We start from the raw sequence: 18,047 nt of genomic DNA on the forward strand, positions 1-18,047 counted from the left end.
CCATAAGAGGTTGGAGTATGCACTATTATATCATCACTTTCTTCAGCAAGTTTCTAGAAATCAAATAGAAAATGACATCGTGGCAGTGCTTCTATATTCCGTACATACTCCGTCTATCCTCCGTATAGAATCCGTACTCCGTTCGCAGAAAGAGTAACCTCCGCTCTCGTATCCGCTCTTAGGCCACTAAAGGGGGCAAGGGTCCGAGGCTGAGTATTTTGGCTTTGATGAATTTTTTTTATTGTCCTCTTAATCCTTGGAATTGCTTAAATCTAGGATTCTTATAAGGACTCTGACTCTTATGATCTCTTAAAAAATCTCAAAGGCCCCGAAATCTCTTAAGGAACCGGAGTCCATCAGAATTTCGTCATACCGTTACTTCCCTACTTCCCTTCCCTTAGCTTTTTTTACTGGCCTCCCCTTTGACTTCACCCTTGAAGACCTTCTATTCTATTCCTCTATTCCATTATTCAATACTCATACTCACCATGAAGTTCACTTGGGCGACAACGCTCCTTCTACTCTCTACCAAGGTCGCGTCCCTGACCATCCCTCAAACCGAGCCAACCGATCTCATTGAACGAGATGTGGACCTACTGGATCTGGATTATACCCAGGACACCTCAGATATTGTAACGCTCGAGAAACGGCGTGGCGGTGGTGGAGGAGGCCGAGGTGGCAGTAGCGGTTCATCCGGCAGTTCATCCAGCAGCGGAGGAAGCAGTGGAGGTCGCACTGGTTCCTCAGGTTCATCCGGTTCCTCCGGTTCCTCCGGTTCCTCAGGTTCATCTGGTTCCTCAGGCTCAAGTGGAAGCACTGGAAGCAGTAGCAGCAGTGGAAGCAGTGGCAGCAGTGGAAGCAGTCGCAGTGGGTCAAGCAGCAATGTCGGCGGCACAACTAGTGGTGGCTCTGGAACTCGAGCAACCTACGGCGGAGGCAACTATTATGCCGGCGGCGCGCGCACTCCTTATAGGTCTGGCTCTCGGTCCACTGGAGGCATCGCCCCCTACGTGCTCGGTGGAGCTGCACTGGGATTCTTCCCGGGTCTTTGGCTGTACAGCGCCTACGCCTACCCCTACAGTAACCACTACAACTACTACAATGACAATGACCACAAGAATGAGTCGCTCCCCATAGTCTGTGTGTGCCAGGAGTACTCGGAGTGTGGCTGCGACAACAACAATAATCGCACCTACTACGAGTCCCTCTTCAACGGCACCGTGCCTAAGAACTCCAGTCTTGTGCGCGTGGTCGATGTGAACGGAACTCAGACCATCTACATCAATGGCACCTTGGCCAACGGTACCACTGCCGCGGATGGAAGCTCGACTAGTACTTCCTCGGCATCCGGGCCAATCGCGATGGTTCTGCATGCTAGCGGGTACTGGGTGACTGTTGCCGTGGTAGTGGCCGCCGTCTGGGGATTCTAAATGCCGACAACTATGAAATTGCTTTTTGCTTTTTGACTGCTGGGTTATGATGGCTCTACCTGGCTTGTGTTGACGATGAGCCTTAATGCTATGATAAAACATGATTGGGATGGATGTTTGCTTGTGACTTTGATACCCCGGTTTGGGAGCTGGCCCTTGGCCTGTACAACAGTATTGTTTATATCCATGAGCGCTTTGCTTCTGATAATGCTAAGGCGATATTGAATTGGACTCGAAACTTTAGTTTGTAATAATGAGTAGAGCATAAAATGTAGTCTTGGGTCGATTAAATTGGTTAAATTGGTTAAATTGGTTAGGCTATATTAGGATGCTTCCTATATTCGTCTTTGTATGAAGAAGGGGGAGGCTTTGGTGATCTGATCTATAGCGAGAAACGTTTGAGAAGCCTTGAGGCCTGAATGCCTGAATGCCTTAGTGCCTTGATACCTGTCCCGTCCCTGTACCCAAACGATACAAGCGCCTTGAAACCTCCCTTTTCCCTCTCCCACTTGCAACCTCTCCTGTTCTAAACAGTGTCACTCTTTTGTTCTCACAGCTATTACACTCTTTTATCAGCTGCATTCACTCTTTTGACTCGAATTACTCTCTCTTCGCAATTCGTAATTCTCAATTCTCAATTCTCAATTCTCCATATCATAACAACTTCGAACAAAACATCAACAATGCAGTTCACCAAGGCTCTCCTCTTCCTTTCGGCCCTCGCGCCTGTCGCGTTCGCCGCTGAATCTGCTACAGCCGACTGTGTCACCAAGACCATCACTCTGGTGCCCTCCGGCTACACTCCTCCCCCGTCGTCTACCCCGACTCCCACCCCGACCTCAACCTCGATCTCGACTGAAACTCCCTCGTCGACCTGGACACCTGTCGTCACTAGCACTCCTTCCTCCAGTGCCACCCCTTCCATGAGCCACATTGCCAGCTCCTCCACCCCCCTGATCAAGGCTAGCAGCACCCCCGCCGGTGAGGGTGCCTCGGCTACTCCTTCCGCCCCTGCTACCGCCGGTGCTGCCTCAATCCACCTCCCTGCTTTCATGGCTGCTGGTGCAGCCGCCATTGCGGGTCTTCTCATGATCTAAACTCCATTGGCTCATTTGAACGAGTGAATGTTTGAGTTGCACTCCCGATCTTAGTGTCAAATTTTGTCGCATTGCATCCAGCCTTGGTACTGGACTGCTTCGGCCATCTAGAATGGCCCCCACTTGAATCCTCCCATGTTTTTATTTTTGGGATATTTTCTTCTCTACATATTATTTCTTCCTGACTTACCGGCTTTTAACCCTCTTACTTTCTGGTTACGGTGGTTTTGACGCGTTTTCCGATTTTCCGAAGTTCATTTTTTGATGTTTATACCCTTTTCTTTTCTCTTCGATACTCCCCTTTTGATCTCATCCAAGCATTTTTTGATCTTAATGCTACTTCCTTTCTGTCTTGGTTGACTTTGGATTCTTTATCCACATTGATGCTTGCATCTCTACTCTTGGATGTCATACCACTGTTACTTAACGAGTGTAAGACTTACGAGCTTTTACTTTTTGTGCAATTGATACATTTCATTGTGGCTACATCTAACCTTTGCTTTATCTATAATCCTGTCTCAATCATGGCCGGGGCGTTTCGTCTTGACATCTAGTATGAATTCTGAGCTTCTCGATGAGAGCTTAGCTATGGCTTCATCTACGGCGTATGCTTGACCAAAAAAAAATAAAAACAACTGGCTGAATCAAGCGCATCGATAATCTTGAATAACTTAGGAGAGGACTGGGACTGATCTTATCTACTACAATGACCCCAAGAACGGGCACTAAAAAAATATCGTACAGAAAGGATAACTATAACTAGCCTACTCCTCTTTGGAGAAAGCAGCTTCGTATCTGTCGAGCAAGTTAGCCAACATCCCTCCACTCAAGTGATAAACACCACATACCTCTTGCCTCGGAAGGCCCATAATCCCCAGTTTCCACAAGAAACATCATGAGGATCCTGATCATTCAGATCCCAGCGGAGACTGCGGAAGATATTCTCTCCGGGCTCAAGAAGCACATCAAATTCCCCACGGCACTTCTCACCCACCCATTTAATATCACGCTCCAGATCCCACTGCGTATATCCAGTACAGATAATAGGAACCTTAGTCTCAAGCAATTGAGGCAGCGTCTCCTCCCACTCATGTGAGCTAGCCGGGTGACCCAGACCCGGGTGGAAGAGCATGAAGCAATCTAGATAAGGATCGAAGGGACCAAAATACTGGGCCTTGTTCATAGTATGGAAGTAATCCACATAAGTAGTGATCTTCATCTGGCCACCGAGTCTGTCCTCAACGATGCCACCGAAGGGGTTCTCGGGCGTACGCTCGGGAAGCGGATACTCTCCATCGCGATTCGCCATGCTCTCCGGCCCGATGAAGATTAGGTGTAGCAAGGCGCGCGGGTACATGTACTGCAGCTGCAGCCAGACGTCGCGGGGGAGGGAGGACTCTGCGCGGGCACCGAGGATGAAGATTCGCACTGGGGGCGCCTTCAGGCGGAGGCCTTTGACGTCGATGCTTTCACCGGCTTTAGGGGGGTGGAGAGAGTAGCGAAGGGCTGGGTATGGGTTAGTTTGCTGGCTGGAAATACTGCTAGTAAAAATTGTACTGCTGTACAGGGTCGGCACTTACCACTAAGACTCTTCAATCCCTCCGGTGTGAGCCGTCCACCGGAACGAACACTGTACGGACTAAGCTCGTGCAGGACACTGCCGATTGTCTGGGGGTAGGTGAGCATGCGGGTGACCTGACGCATGGAGCGGTCGTCGTTGATAGCCGCGAATTCACGGGTGTAGAGGTAAGTGTCCCAGTTAGTCATGTTGATAACAAAGTTATCATCCTGAGGACCGGGGTAATGGAATTCAGGGAAGAAGCGGCCGGAGTTCAGGTCGTGGTCGTCCTCATTGATCTGGCGCAGGGTGTCACAGATCTCGAGGTGAGCCTCGAAGTCGTCCATCCAGTGGCCCTCGGAGCAGTAGACTGGTACACCGCAGTCGGGGCACTCGAAGTGCGAATGGGCCGGGGGCAGGTTTGCATCATCGGTGGTTTTTCTGGCTTCGGGGTCGTGCGGCGAGACGGCTGCGCGGGTTTGCTGGTGGCTTGGGTGGGGGCAGAAAGCATTCTGCTTGATGAACTCGGCGCGTTTGCGAAGTGCCGGCGAGGGCGAATTCGACAGGGAGTGGAACAGGTTGTCGGGTTTCAGGACGGCCCGAGGGTTGACGGAGGACCCGGTTGCCGTGTGAGCTGCCCGCTGGGCGAGGGGCGACGGCGAGGACTTGGGGGCACAGCAAGACTGGCTGTGTGTGTGCTTAGGCTGCTCTGGGGAGCTAGCCAGCGATCGGCTGTTCCGTTGCGAGCCAAAGCTGCGGATGAAAGACGGGGAGATGGGGCTTCTTCTCCGCGCGGTAGCGAGGCTCTGCAGGCGAGCCTGAGGAGCTGAGGCCCGGACTCCTTGACGGAGAACCTGTAGGCACTGGACACAAGTGTATCCTGCCATTGCGATGTTAATTGGTTGTGGAGGGGAACTGATCAGACCACGGATAGCTCTGGGGATGTTTTTGCGGCGACACACGTGACTGATACCGATCATCTATGAAACGAAGATATCTTCAATTTTGGCTTTCAATTGTCAGGTTTATTATATTAATTTGGGGGGGAGGTTTACTTGAATATATACCATTGATTATGTGGTTTTATTCAGCCCGGCTAATGTTCATGAGAAAGCTATCCAGAATTCATTCGTTCATTTATGACAATTGAGAGTCTTGTACAAAGCAACCAAGCCAAAACAACAAGCCAAGGACCTCTCAAAAGATATCCTCGGATCGACTCCAATCTTGCGCATCTCGGGAGTCCCAGTATTTTCCATTATGAGCCCAGAATTCCTCTCCAGTAACAGGGCACTTATCACGGGTGAACCATTGCGGCGCGTAGACCTCGCCCTTGGTATCGCGTTCTCTGCGCTTGGCACGCTGCTTCTCTTCGACGCGGTGCTTCTCATCAGCAGCCAGATCATATTCACCATCTTCCATAGCACGCTGATCGGGTCGCCGCCTGGTATCGGTAGGAGGTAGCCACTCCTTCAAGCTATCGGGAAGAGCATTGAGCGTGATGACGAAGGGAGTTAGGTTGAAGGGTATACCAGTAGGACGAGCATGAGCCTGCCAGACTAAGAAGGTCTTAGCAGACTCGGGATCCTGGCCGGAGACAGGTGCCTCAAAGCCGGGGGTGTGACGGGCGTAGATCTTATCGTTCCAGCGACCACCAATGCTCCACTTGGGGGAGCCTTCGCTGTCGACGACTTTTCCTGTCACCTGGTAGGCCGATGAGGCCTTCCAGCCACGCGGCTTGAAGTCCAGGTAGCAGACCTCGCCGGTGGTCCAGTTCTTGATTTCCATCAGACCGTAGTTGTCCACAGTGGGGTTACCAGTGATGATGCCGATGACCGACGAGGTCACCTTCTTCCAGGTGTAGAGTTCCTCTCCGCCGGAGGAAGGTCGCAGCTTCAGGAACCATGTGCCCAGCAGGTTGATATCGAAGGATTTTCCGTAGAACTTGGACTTAAGGGAGGATTCACCCTGATTACGTAGTTTTGGTTAGCTTAGCCCTGGTAACAGACATTCGGTTACGGGATCGGATGCACTTACCCAGTAGTCCCATTTAGGCGACTCGGCCCATGCAGCTCCAATCGGTGGGTGGTGGCTGACTTGCTCCACAAAGAATCGATAGCCCTTGTCCGGACGCACGTACTCGAAGGTTTCACCCAGAAGGGGGTTGAATGGCTTTGCAACACGGCCGATAGTCGAGGCATACTCACTTGCGGCGTACGAGGCAACGTAGACCAGGCGTTCCATTGAATCGGTCCGACCAGCAGCGATGTCAAGGAGGTCAGTATATTCAAGATCCTCAGCCACTCGCTGAAGCAGGGAAGTTGGTTCGTTGAAGGACACCGGAAGCGTCATCTTCGTCATGTCCTTTCCAATCATAGATTTCAAGATACTCTAAATAGTGGTTAGTACTGGCAAAGAAAGAAGCAAGTAAGCACCACAGCTTACCCATAAAGAGATCTTTGGCCGATCATCAGCATCCATTTTGAGTCGCTCTCTAATGGGGTCTTCATAACCCTTGAAGGAGGGTGCAATAATAGTACTCTTGACAGCCCGAAGCTCAGCACTTGCATCTTTTGGCTGTTCCATATGGTTCTCCTCGGCGTTGTTGAAATCCTCGACCTCGATTTCACCGGCATCAATAGCATCAAAGAATTCTTCTCCGTCCGATTCTGAACCGCAGAGACTGCTGAGCTTGGAGTAGGTCGATGGGTTGCGACTGAGTGCGGGTATCGTGGATAGTTGCTGCGTAGGCTGGTTTGCTTCATTCAACGTCTCGGTAATCCCTGCTTCAGTTTGGCTGGCCTCGAGATTCTGGCTGTCTGTTGCCAAACGGGGTGTCCCGCCGGCGATAGAACGGCTACTGACTGTTGCGCTCTCCAGGGCTTCCTTCAGAGCCCGCTTGGTCCGCTTTCGCTTCTCCTCAGACTCGCCCATCTTGGATTGCAGCTCCTCGTGCTCGCGGGCTACACGGGCCATGCTTTCTTCCCACATCTGACGGATAGACTCCTCTCTACTGAGACGAGACTGCCAATAAGAATCTCGGTCCCGTGAGATTTTGAGCAGATTTTGCACTAGACCCTTGAGGCTGCTGACTGCAGCTTCATAGGCACCGAGGGCCTGTTCGAGGGCTGGATCCGCAATGGTCATTTCCGGATTCCTAGACTTCTCGGCCTGTAGCGAGGCAGCCACATTTGCAAGAAGATCCAACTGAAGCCTTGCGGATTGTGCGGTGATATTGAGAGCATCCTTATCAGCGACTGGCATCTCATTCTCGTGGCTTGAACCATAGTCGATAAATTCTTCATCCTCGCCCTCTCCCTCTGGCGCAGATGTAACATGACTGATTGCTCTGTTCATGTCGTTTGGAGCAAGGATTTGGTCATAAGAACCGCCATAAGCGGAACTATCCTCGTCTCCAGCTGGAATATCCAGAGTTGTGCGGGATGCATATGTGCTGAGCCTTGTGCCACTGTTGCTACCACCGCCCAAAGACGGAGCAGCGAGGCCCTTTGTGCTGGGCTTGCGAGAAAGGCCAGACTCCGATGGTGTATCCGTAGGGCGTCCTTCAGTCTGGTCGATCTTAGCCTGGCGAAGCACCTCTGCATTCTTTGACCGTTGACGTTCCTCCTCCTTCGCTTCATCCTTGGCCCACTGAATGGCATTGTTGAGGGACCAGAACCAGCGTTTTGCCTCCACGACATGGTTGGCCTTGAGGTGGTATTTGACAGATGATTTTCCGTGGATCTCAAAGCGCGTCTTGTCCTGCGCATCCATGTTAAGTCTAGCGATCTTCATGTTGATCGCACCGCGACAGGCAGAGCCTGCATCATCTATGGAGCAAGTTAGTAGGGATCGATGGCACGAGGATCGATGACTAGGCTGAAGATGACCGTGAACCTACCTTGATGTTTATAATAACTCAAAACTCCGTCCTCCAGAACGAACCAGCGCAACTTGTACCCCGTTGTGTAATTAGTCCACTTCTTGAGATAGCCTCTCATCTCGCGGGCATCCTTGCCTGCAAGTGGTGCATCGCCAACTGAAACGCGCCCGGCAAGGCCTTGAGCATTACTATTTCCGAGAATAGCCCTTTCCTGGATACCGCGCTGAGCAATAACAGCAGCGGGTGATCTCTTCAAGAGAGCGCGGGTTTTGTCATCCTTCGTCACATCCTGCGGTAGCTTTCCCTTCTTATCGCGACGGAAAGGATCAGCGCCATGTGTCAGGAGGATTTCAATAAGCTGCGCATCTTTATTTCTAGCACCCTCATGCAGAAGCGTGCCGCCGGAATGGGCTGTCGTCGGGTCGGTAACCAGGTCGTAGCTGTTCACATCCATAATACCCTCCACTCGAGGTTCCTCCAGCAAAGCCTCCAAGCCCTTGTAATTAGAGTTTCCAATCAAGACCTGGATTTCCTGGTTCTTGCTATCGATGAAGAGAGACCGCGCAAGCTGAAGCTGCTGGAATATTTCAGGGGTACGGGCCAAATCGAGAGCCGTCTGACCTCGGTAGTTGACAATAGCATCGTTGATAGACGGTCGGTTCAGCAATTCGCGAACAAGCGGGCCCCGGCCTAGTTGGGCGGCAATGTGAAGTGGCGTGTTTCCATCCCGATCTCGCGAGTTGATATCGAGGTCCTCTGCGGTGGACAGCACATATTCCACGACCTGGGGCTCGGCACACTGTAGAGCTAAATGGAGGACGGTAGTGCCGTTAAGGGAACTCACACCCTGCGGGTCGGTAGTGTCCTTAATCGCATTGGAGATGGCGGTGGTATCGCCGCTGCGCAAGATCTCGAAGAGACGAAAGGTGCGAACGGACTGCTCAAGCGACATGCTCCCAGTCTCCATTTGGTTCAAGGAAGGCAGATCTTCAACTGTGTCCATATCCTCAGCGGATTCTTGAATGGCCGGTGGTGGACTCGAGTCCTGGCCTTGGTTGCGATGGCTGTGGCGGCTGCCGCTACGGGTGTGTTTCAACGAGCCGGGGCTTGAGGAGGCAGAGACGACTGAGCTGGTATCTCTGTTGTCATCGGGGTCTCTATCTTCGCCCCTGGACTTGTCACGGTGGAGGAGGGCAAGTGCTATCGAGCTTCGAGAGCGTTTATGTTTGTGCCTGAAAGACAGTGGCATGTCAGTACAAAGTCCGTACACCGTGTACACCATTCACATGTGACTACTTCGAAGGTCACAGGCTCGGGACAAATATACCAAAAGACAGCCAAGGTATTCTCCGGGGCCTCACAGCTGTCATGATACATCATGAACCATGGATCGAGAGTTTCTAGTGCCAAAGTTGGAAGGAGAGCAAGACTTACCCTTCAGGTTTATCAGACATCCTTGTAGCCGACACTGGATTACATCCAATACATCAAAGGTTGTCTGCTCAAGGCTGAGAACTTGGAACGAAATTCGGGGGGAGAGTCCTCGGGCCCTTGTTTGGGGGGCAAATGATGCTGATCTCCGCCTTGGCATGAGGGTACCCCTCGAGTCATTTTTTGTTATACAAAACATAACAAGAGACAAATGGTGAACGCAGGACGGTAGTATTGTAATACACGCATTTATACAAAGCCGATACATGCTATACAGGCCATCCAGGCCGTCTATATCTATCATACAGTATACCCAATATACAGACGCTCGTAGCTTATCGGGTCTCCCCACTCACCAAGATCACAACACTACCCAATTGTCGCTTCAAGTCTTCCTTGCCAACATCGTGAGTATCCTCAACCTCACCCCACATATCGGTCTGCCAGGTCACCTCTAGACTCGACGCCTCAGCCGCCTCCTCGATACCGAATTTCTTCGCCTCGGGTCGCTGAATGTGGCGGAAGTTCTCACTCCATTCCACGACTAGGCGGACCGCGATGAGAAGACTCTTGGAAGCAAGGATTGCCCGCTCAAGACCAGCCAGGTCATACGCAGACAGCTCCGAAACCCAGGTACAGATACTGTCTTTTGTACCCTTCGGCTGGGAGAGAGGGAGGATGCTGTTGGTATCGAGGATAGGGATTATTTCAAGGCCAGGCCAGACCTTGGTGGACAAAAAGCTCATGACGTCCCCCGCGATTCTCGTTTGAATCTGGCGAAGAGACTCGATGGGCTCTCCGTCGGCCGTCGTCCGTTCCAACGCGTGCCTTTGTCGTTCGGGCTCCCAGCAGAGTAGAGTATCGGTATCTAGGTAACGCATGGCAGTTGTGATGATCTGTTTTCTGGTGGTGCTGTTGCCCTCGGCATCTTCGCGGGCGATATCGGTGGCGCGGGCTGCGAGGGAGGTCATGGGGATAAGGTGATTTTTGAGAGCCTGCTGGGCGGAGGCCATCACATCCCACTCCAGCGCAACAGCGTGAGCGAGGTGAGGCTTTGTGGAGGGAATAGATAGGACTTCTTTGGCCGGGGTTCTGACAGGTCGCTTGTCAAGCAGGACTTGATATTCGTCTAGATAGAGAAGTGGATGGGTTAGCGGGCGAGTATTACTGGAGGGCGAGACCAATCAATGCGAAAGACAGCCCATGCTCGTTCCGCTCATACCTGACTTTCCATGCACATGGACATCCTTCCAAAACCGCTTCTTCAGCGCAGCAGTGAGTTTGTATCGTGATGCTTCACCCTCGGAGGCTGAGAGCTCTGCATCGTTTGAGTTCGAGGTCTCCTTGAATTCTGCTGAAGGGGTAGCTGGAGCTTTAGGAGGAGGGCCGTGGGCAGTGATAGGGTGTGCAACAGCTGATCTGAAGGGAGATGAGTGGATGCGCCGGCATAGCGAGACGGGGTGACGGGCGACGGCGGACAGCTGCGACGGAAGCGCAGCGCGAGCAAAGGCGACCATTTCTTAAACGAAGGACCCTTAGTAATAAATTATATTAGAGAAAGAAAGGGGTTGAATGGGGACAATTGGTTCCTGGATCCAAAGTCGGAGTGTTTGGAACTCGAACATTTTGGCCCGGGAAGTCTTGGCTCGCCACACGCGCCACATCTTAATCCCAAAGGGGGTCTACATCGGAGTACAATCTATAAAGTACGGAGTACGGAGTACCTTGTCTCGCATTGATTATAGATTTTTAATGCTCAGCTTGTTTCGACGCTATTTTCTTACCACATTCAAGCCTTTTTGGGCTGGTTCTAGACCAGATCATCTGCATGGCATCAGAATTAGAAACAATGACATGCATCCATTGCTCCGAGATAGCTCTAGGGTTCTATTATCTATAATCCCTGGATGGTCATATGCGTAGATTCCAATCAATTAGAAATTATCTGCAGTTTGGAAAAGCAAAACACGCGAGAAAAAACAAGTAACAGTTCAGAATACCACCTTGCATCTAAAGAAGAAGAAAAAAAAAAAAAAAAAAAAGGGACAGCTCTCACAGAAAACTCAGGGGAATCAAAGCTGAATAGCAAGCTGAATAGCAAGCTGAGACGCAAAGAGTCAAGCACAGAACAATTGCAAAACGACATCCGCCCATGCTTTTGTAATTTACAAGAAGAGAAGGGGAAAAAAAGCCTCGACGAATCGAGACCACCATTTTGTTTTTGATAACCAGGCAATCATGGGCAGAGAAAAGAAAAACAACGAGCAGAAGTAAATATGCCAAGTGGTATCATTCATCGGTTAGGGGTTGACGTTGGAGAGGAAGAGCATTGCAACTTCGAAGCTCGTATCACACTCTCGACAACTTGGCGACACAGGCAAAATGGCCAGGGCAGAAGGTTTGGGAAGGGAAAAAAAAGGATAAAAGTCAGGGCAGATCTAGAATCAAAGAGCATATGTCGTCACGGCGTTTCGTCATGATATAAAGGGCCAAGTCAATGGGCTTGAAGTTCTCCCCCTGTTCCCTGTACAAAGGGATCTGGTAGACCAAACCCCGAAAGAGAACAGGAAATGGATCTTCGGTAAAAAAAAACCGAGGAACTCATTTAATGAGATATTGCGGATAGTACGGTTGCTTCATTCGATCGGCATCCGTCCGCTTCTTCATACGCTCAGCATCGTAATCATCGGCGCCATCACGGCTACCCCATGTTGTCTGTAAGAAAAAGAAAAAAACTCAAAGTCAGTCCAGCTCTCGTATGTAAAAAATAAAACATGAAATCCAATCCAAAAGGCAAAAGGCAGATAGCTGATCTAAAACAATCGGGGAAAGGGAGAATAAGTGGGTAAACCGAGCTGCAAGCGGGGAGGAGACGATCAAAGCGCTGTGATGCTGAGTTGTCATAGGAGGAGGGGGGTTGCGCTTGGATACACTCGGCGAATATGCAGATAAGAAAAAATAGGAAAGAAAAAAAAGAAAAATAAAGAAAAATAAGGGAAAAAATAAAGGAAAGAGAAAAGGAGAAAAGGGATAAAAGAGGAAAGAAAAAAAAAAAAAGGAATTAAACATACCACATTCAATGTCATTACGGCGTACATCTTGATTGCACCGTGTAAATAACCGAAGATGACGGAGACTGGTAGCAAGAACACATCAACTGGATAGCGAAGATAATGACCCAACAGCTTAATCCACTTGCTAGTGAAGATCCAGAGGTAGAGCATAGTCATGGATTGATCATGCCATGACTCTCCCCACGATCCAGTGGCCTTGTGGCACAGCCAGACCAGTAAAATGTCGCCTAAAAAGGCAGGCGGCGACAAGGTGGTCAGGTGAACAGCATAAGCGCTCCAGGGCTGACGACTATAGAAAGGTTAGCTCTGTTCATTGCTTCATTGCTTCATTGTTTCGTTGTTTCGTTCTTTCTTTGTTTCCCCCGTTACACCCAAGGCCTGACGCCTAGACTCGGACTCTCTTTTGGACATGATCAAGAAGATCAAAGCCACCAAGATGGGAGGGGAAAGGAAGGTAAAAAAGAGTGTCAAGGTAAGACAACTCAAAAGGAAAAAGGAAAAAGTTGCACTCACTGCCAAATGTGCTTCTCGTGAAACATCGATGTCAAATTGCTCCGCCAATTACTTCTGGACCAGCGGGCGCATTGCTTCAAGAAACGAGGATTGTCCTCGAGAGTTGTCAGCACCTCTGCCTCTGGGTGGTACTGCATATAAGTTTCCCATCCGTGCGAGACCATCCAACGGGTGATAAAATTATCATCGTCGGCGTTAAGTTGGTACTTGCCCCACCACCACTCCTCATTGGTGAAGGCATAGGTAAAGGCCTCATTCTGCAGAATTCGCGTCCGATACGCAACCGTCCGTCCCGACATGCAGGGAAGTCCACCGTCCACATGAGTAGTCGCGCCGCAGTCGAAGTTGCGTCGTTCCAGGTACAAGGCACCCAAGAAACCCCAGAGCCGCTGTGAGAGGCTCGGCGCAATCGCCCGGCGCAATCGCTGACAGGTTACCACCCCACCATATTTCTCGTCCTTTTCAAAGGGGGCCAAAATCCAAGGGAGCAAAGTACGTGGCCAGCTCACGTCGTCATCGGCGAGAAGAGTGATGGCGGTTCGGACCTCGGGAATGGCTTCGGTCATTTGACGACGCTTGTTAGGGTGCTCGACTGTGAACAAACGGATTCGAGATTTCGATGCTGGCATGGCACTCAGCATCCGCTCAGCCTTGGTGCGATTGGCCTCGATTGTCACCAAAAGCAATTCGAAGGGTTGATTGTCGAGGATTGTCCGTATCGTCTCCACCAGCTCATCGCCACACCCTTCCAACGATGGAATGATCACCGTCACATCTTGCGATGTCAATTTGGGGTTCTCCGGTGGTGGGATTGGCTTGAATGACCAAAAGGAGAACAAATTGAACACGAGTCGGGTATAACGATAGAGACTGGTTACTCGTTAGCTAGTGGTCATATTGAGCTTCCAACATGTACTCACAAGAGTGTGACGAATGCTCGCATAAAGGGGAATGCCATGGTGTGAAACTCGACTGTCCCCCACGTAACCCTCACTAGTTCTTGGGAGATGATTCTCTTTTTAGAGAGGTATCAAGCATTCAATGCGCTATTACCTATTGACCAAGTGTGGTCAATTGCCTTTAGGCTTAGTCAATTCCAAGTCTCAACGAATGTCAAGGAGACAATGCTTCCTTCAATTCAAAAGGAAAATAGAAGAGGAAAAAGGAAAGGAAAAAAGGAGATGAGTACTTTGACTGAGGGAGGGAGAGATTAAAGTAGGAAAGAAAGGCAGCACATGCGATGAACTAAACAAAATAAATAGGACAATATAGAAATATCGAATAATATTTTAAAATGAATTTTAATAAAAAAAATGATAAAAACCCGTAAATACTAAAATACTAAAATACTAAAATCAAATGAAACGCCGAACTAAAAAAGCTATGCCCCAGTCTTGATTGTCGTTTTGAGTGTGCTGCAGGTAGTTTTTTTGCCTCGTGCGTCAGAGACCCTGGATCTAGAGGCCGTCCATAAGTGGAGAGGGGAATTTGGCGGTCCATGCAGAGTATTGCTTTTACGTATCTTACATACCTCGATATAGTTATTTATACATATTATATGTATAAATTGTATGTTATACATACTTTCTATGTTATCATGTGGACAAATATATCAGAGTATAAAGCTTTCAAGGTTCAGAATCAAAAGATTCAGCCTTGATCAGCATGCTCAACATGTTCACCCTGTGGGGAACATATGCATGTACCTTTCTTGCTTTTTATTTTATTTTATTAGTGCTTTTTCCTTTTTTTAAAAATTCTACTAACTCGTTTAGTGATTTACATGATTTCCAACATACAGTAAAAATAAGATCATGGACAATAGGCAACCGTTTGGGTTGGATGCATATTAGATACCTTGTCGTTTGGTTCTTCCAAGCAATGCAACCCTAAGAAAGGTACTTTGTTCCTAGGTACCATAAAAACCATATATGCAATGTATGTGTTTTTTTTTCTCTTTCTTTTTATATCGTCGGCAAAAAGGCAACACAAAAGCAATTCAAATTGGAGAACATATCCGATCATGCATGATGCCTTTTGCCTCGGAACTTGAAAGACCCTTCATTGGCGGCCAGGCAATGACCGGAACTCATAGCTGGACACAGATCTGAGATATCGCTATTTATATAATTGTCTATTATAATCACGTTGGACAATATGCTATAGCTTTGATCAAAAGGTGATTTGTGGAACAAATGCGACTTGACAATACACCATTCCTAATTAGCGTGGTCCGCAGTCGAATGGAGTCCAGAGAAGATCCGCCAAAAGTACCCGGGCTAATAGGATTGGTTCTTTTTCATTTCATTTCAAATTAATGTGTTGGTAAAATTAAACAGATCCCAAACTACGGTGCATATTGGTCGGAACAAAGTGTCTAGGTGTACGGAGTAACTTGAAGCCAAATGCCTATTACCATATAGTGTGCAATGTAAAAAAAAAGGTGAAGTGAAAAAAACAAAAATACGGGTAATCCTGGTGGCGATCGCTAAAGTGCCCGTGTAACGGGCTGTTCCACTGCACAGTGGGGCAATACCCGGTATGCCCAGGGAATTTTATATATGGGCATTACTAAGAGTTTGTAAAGATATGAGAAAAGGGAAAATGGGAAATGGGAAATGGGAAATGGGAAATGGGAAATGGGAATGGGAATAGGAAATGGGGGCAATGGGGAAATTAGGGAAATGGAGGAAATGGGAAAAGAAAGCGAATGTCGACAGATCGCCTGATTGCGCGTTTAATGCCGAAGGGCAACCAGGTGCCTCGGTGGCGTGAAGGTAAATATCCCGGTCACGAGTATATAATGGAATGTGAATGAAAGTGTGAAAGTGAAAGTGAAAGCGAACTTGGACCGTGCTCACATTAGTATGATATTGGAATATAGCTCATATTGGCATACCTAATATCGAATATCAATTATATATATTTTTTTATTTCGTATATCCGCTAATTACCCTATACTACATACATCATACTATTACATTCTACGGAGTACTCTATAACTACAAAGTACGGAGTAACATGTACATGTAGCATATGCTCAATGCAGACACATCCCCTAATGAAACTAGGATCATGATTGGTACTGTCATCACCAACCCGGTCAACTCCTTCCTTTCATAGGTAACAACCGCTGACTTTCGCGCCAGTGTCGCTTTGGCGTCTAAAGGTGTTCCAGCCTTAGCGGAATGGGGGCACGGCCGGAGACGATGATGGAATTACAACATAATCCATCTGCAAAAGGCCTAATATGGATATCTCTCTGGTCGTGATCGTCCAAACTCGCAATCTGGTACTTTTGAGAAATGGCTTAGGCCTCTTCTTCTCTTTTCATAGGGTTCTACAAGTGGCAATGCATGGCTTTTTTTGGGGGTTTTTTTGGTTTTATTTCTCTTTCTTTCTTTTCTTATCTGCAACAGTTCCATCTGGGTTCTCTGCATATGCATATTCTGTACCTTGTATATTTAGCGTTCTTTCTCTACTCTCCCGGCCGAACCGAAGAGAACTCTTTGAAAAAGTACAGAATAGCCACGGTCTTCGGCCGTGGCCAGATCACGTCTTTGAGTGAAACAGACGCGTATCTCGGCTGCACGGACTCCCTCCCCGTAATGTATTGAACCCGCTCCAACTCCACCGGCAGCCGGGAATGGCCGGATTTCTATTTCACTTTCAATGTTATGATTTGTGTAAGAGTGGGAGAGGAGGGGGTTTGTGGGTTTTACGCATAGACCCGAGGTGAGGCCGGGATATCAAATAAATGCCCAGGTGGGGGGGCTAAACGGGATCCTCGACTGTCACGGGAAAAAGGGGCGATGACATGCAGTCGATCAGACCAAATTTCCCCTTCGGCCAAACCCATTTCAAGAGATGATATTCTGTTACCCCATTCAGCTCTAGTTCAACTACCTTCCGTAGGGTGCATACAACATACAACATACTCCGTAGTATTATTCAGAAAATTTAGATCGGCTGTGGGGGGATTCGTAACTTTTGTAGTGGATCGAACAAAGATACCTACAAACCCATTGTGATGTTCTGATTTACCCCTCAGTTAGGAGGGGAAAAACAAAATAATGATAACCTTGATTCATACCCATTCCAACCTCCAGTACTACAATAATTGTACATTGCCAATGAAATATATTGTATGTTGTAATAGCTAGAGCTAATATCTCGAGCTGTACGGAGTAGTTCCCCCTGTAGGAGCTTGGCCGGGGTAATAACTGGTCTCTAAAGGTGGGAACATCCGTGCCATTCTAGCCGCTCTCTGGTGGGTTAGCTGCAGTAACCATGGCTTGGTGGCTGGTTAGTTTCGGGATTATCACCGAACTTGGTTCTCCACTGAGGGTTGTATTGAAAATACACGTATTTTAATGTTCATGTTTAGGGGAGAACACACAGCCGGCTTCTCCGTTTGGAGTCTAATACTATGCACTCCGTACTCCGTACTATATATACTCCGTAATGTACGGTTATATCACGCAATCATAGTGGTTATCCCCTATGTTGTATATCAAATTTGACTTTGATGGCTTTGATCATGAACTCTCGGTCCGAGATTGGCCACTGCGGCTCTTTTGTACTATCGCGTCTTATGGAGCTGTTAAGACAGATGAATAAACGCATGTACCAAGGCAAACGAACACGGAGAGCACCGAGCGCACGCTTATCTCCGTATTGCCGTCAGTGCGCACCACTATGTAGGTCCTGACTACCGAGGTCCAGTCTAGCTACATGTAGTATAACTTGTTATTTATTAGTATCAGCCTCACTTGTACTCTGCTCGTTCCTACATTCTATGGTTGTGTGTCAATCTTGTCCATCTCTATATTTCTGTTGTCATAAATCTGTGTATCAATATCAAATCCAAGGATACAAAGAACTCGACCGCAAACCCTCGTATCCAAACTCCGAAATCTCCATATGCAAATGGACAAAGATCGCAATGCCCTCGGCGCATCCTGACGTCAAATGAACCGATTTCCTCCCGTTCATGCAGCTGGGATAGACCGGGGACCATACGGAAAAGCGGCAGAAGATGCACCTGCTCACATATAGGAC

The 18,047-nt window shown here is 48.7% G+C and overlaps 5 protein-coding genes across 5 annotated transcripts; 2 read left to right on the forward strand and 3 right to left on the reverse strand.

Moving 5' to 3' along the window:
- Positions 1-488: 488 nt before the first annotated feature.
- On the forward strand, positions 489-1,430 carry PEX2_088830 (uncharacterized protein; the record flags this gene model as incomplete). The annotated part of the gene is made up of 1 exon (XM_016746153.1): positions 489-1,430. One exon carries the CDS (start codon positions 489-491, stop codon positions 1,428-1,430), a length of 942 nt encoding a protein of 313 aa, XP_016601491.1.
- A 683-nt stretch (positions 1,431-2,113) lies between these two features.
- On the forward strand, positions 2,114-2,527 carry PEX2_088840 (putative extracellular serine-rich protein; the record flags this gene model as incomplete). Its single annotated transcript, XM_016746154.1, has 1 exon — positions 2,114-2,527. One exon carries the CDS (start codon positions 2,114-2,116, stop codon positions 2,525-2,527), a length of 414 nt encoding a protein of 137 aa, XP_016601492.1.
- Positions 2,528-3,291: 764 nt separating this feature from the next.
- PEX2_088850 (putative mRNA processing protein (Mss51)) lies at positions 3,292-4,972 on the reverse strand (the record flags this gene model as incomplete). Its single annotated transcript, XM_016746155.1, has 3 exons — positions 3,292-3,322; positions 3,376-4,033; positions 4,108-4,972. 3 exons carry the CDS (start codon positions 4,970-4,972, stop codon positions 3,292-3,294), a joined length of 1,554 nt encoding a protein of 517 aa, XP_016601493.1.
- Positions 4,973-5,282: 310 nt separating this feature from the next.
- PEX2_088860 (ATP12, ATPase F1F0-assembly protein) lies at positions 5,283-10,916 on the reverse strand (the record flags this gene model as incomplete). The annotated part of the gene is made up of 7 exons (XM_016746156.1): positions 5,283-6,053; positions 6,123-6,476; positions 6,531-7,915; positions 7,987-9,168; positions 9,403-9,436; positions 9,756-10,528; positions 10,622-10,916. 7 exons carry the CDS (start codon positions 10,914-10,916, stop codon positions 5,283-5,285), a joined length of 4,794 nt encoding a protein of 1,597 aa, XP_016601494.1.
- A 1,084-nt stretch (positions 10,917-12,000) lies between these two features.
- PEX2_088870 (glycosyltransferase family 2 protein) lies at positions 12,001-13,944 on the reverse strand (the record flags this gene model as incomplete). Its single annotated transcript, XM_016746157.1, has 4 exons — positions 12,001-12,114; positions 12,471-12,762; positions 12,987-13,856; positions 13,907-13,944. The coding sequence occupies 4 exons, from the start codon at positions 13,942-13,944 to the stop codon at positions 12,001-12,003; spliced, it is 1,314 nt and encodes a 437-aa protein (XP_016601495.1).
- Between the last annotated feature and the right edge of the window lie 4,103 nt (positions 13,945-18,047).

This window comes from Penicillium expansum (assembly GCF_000769745.1).
Source record: "Penicillium expansum strain MD-8 chromosome Unknown contig296, whole genome shotgun sequence".
Taxonomy (NCBI): domain Eukaryota; kingdom Fungi; phylum Ascomycota; class Eurotiomycetes; order Eurotiales; family Aspergillaceae; genus Penicillium; species Penicillium expansum.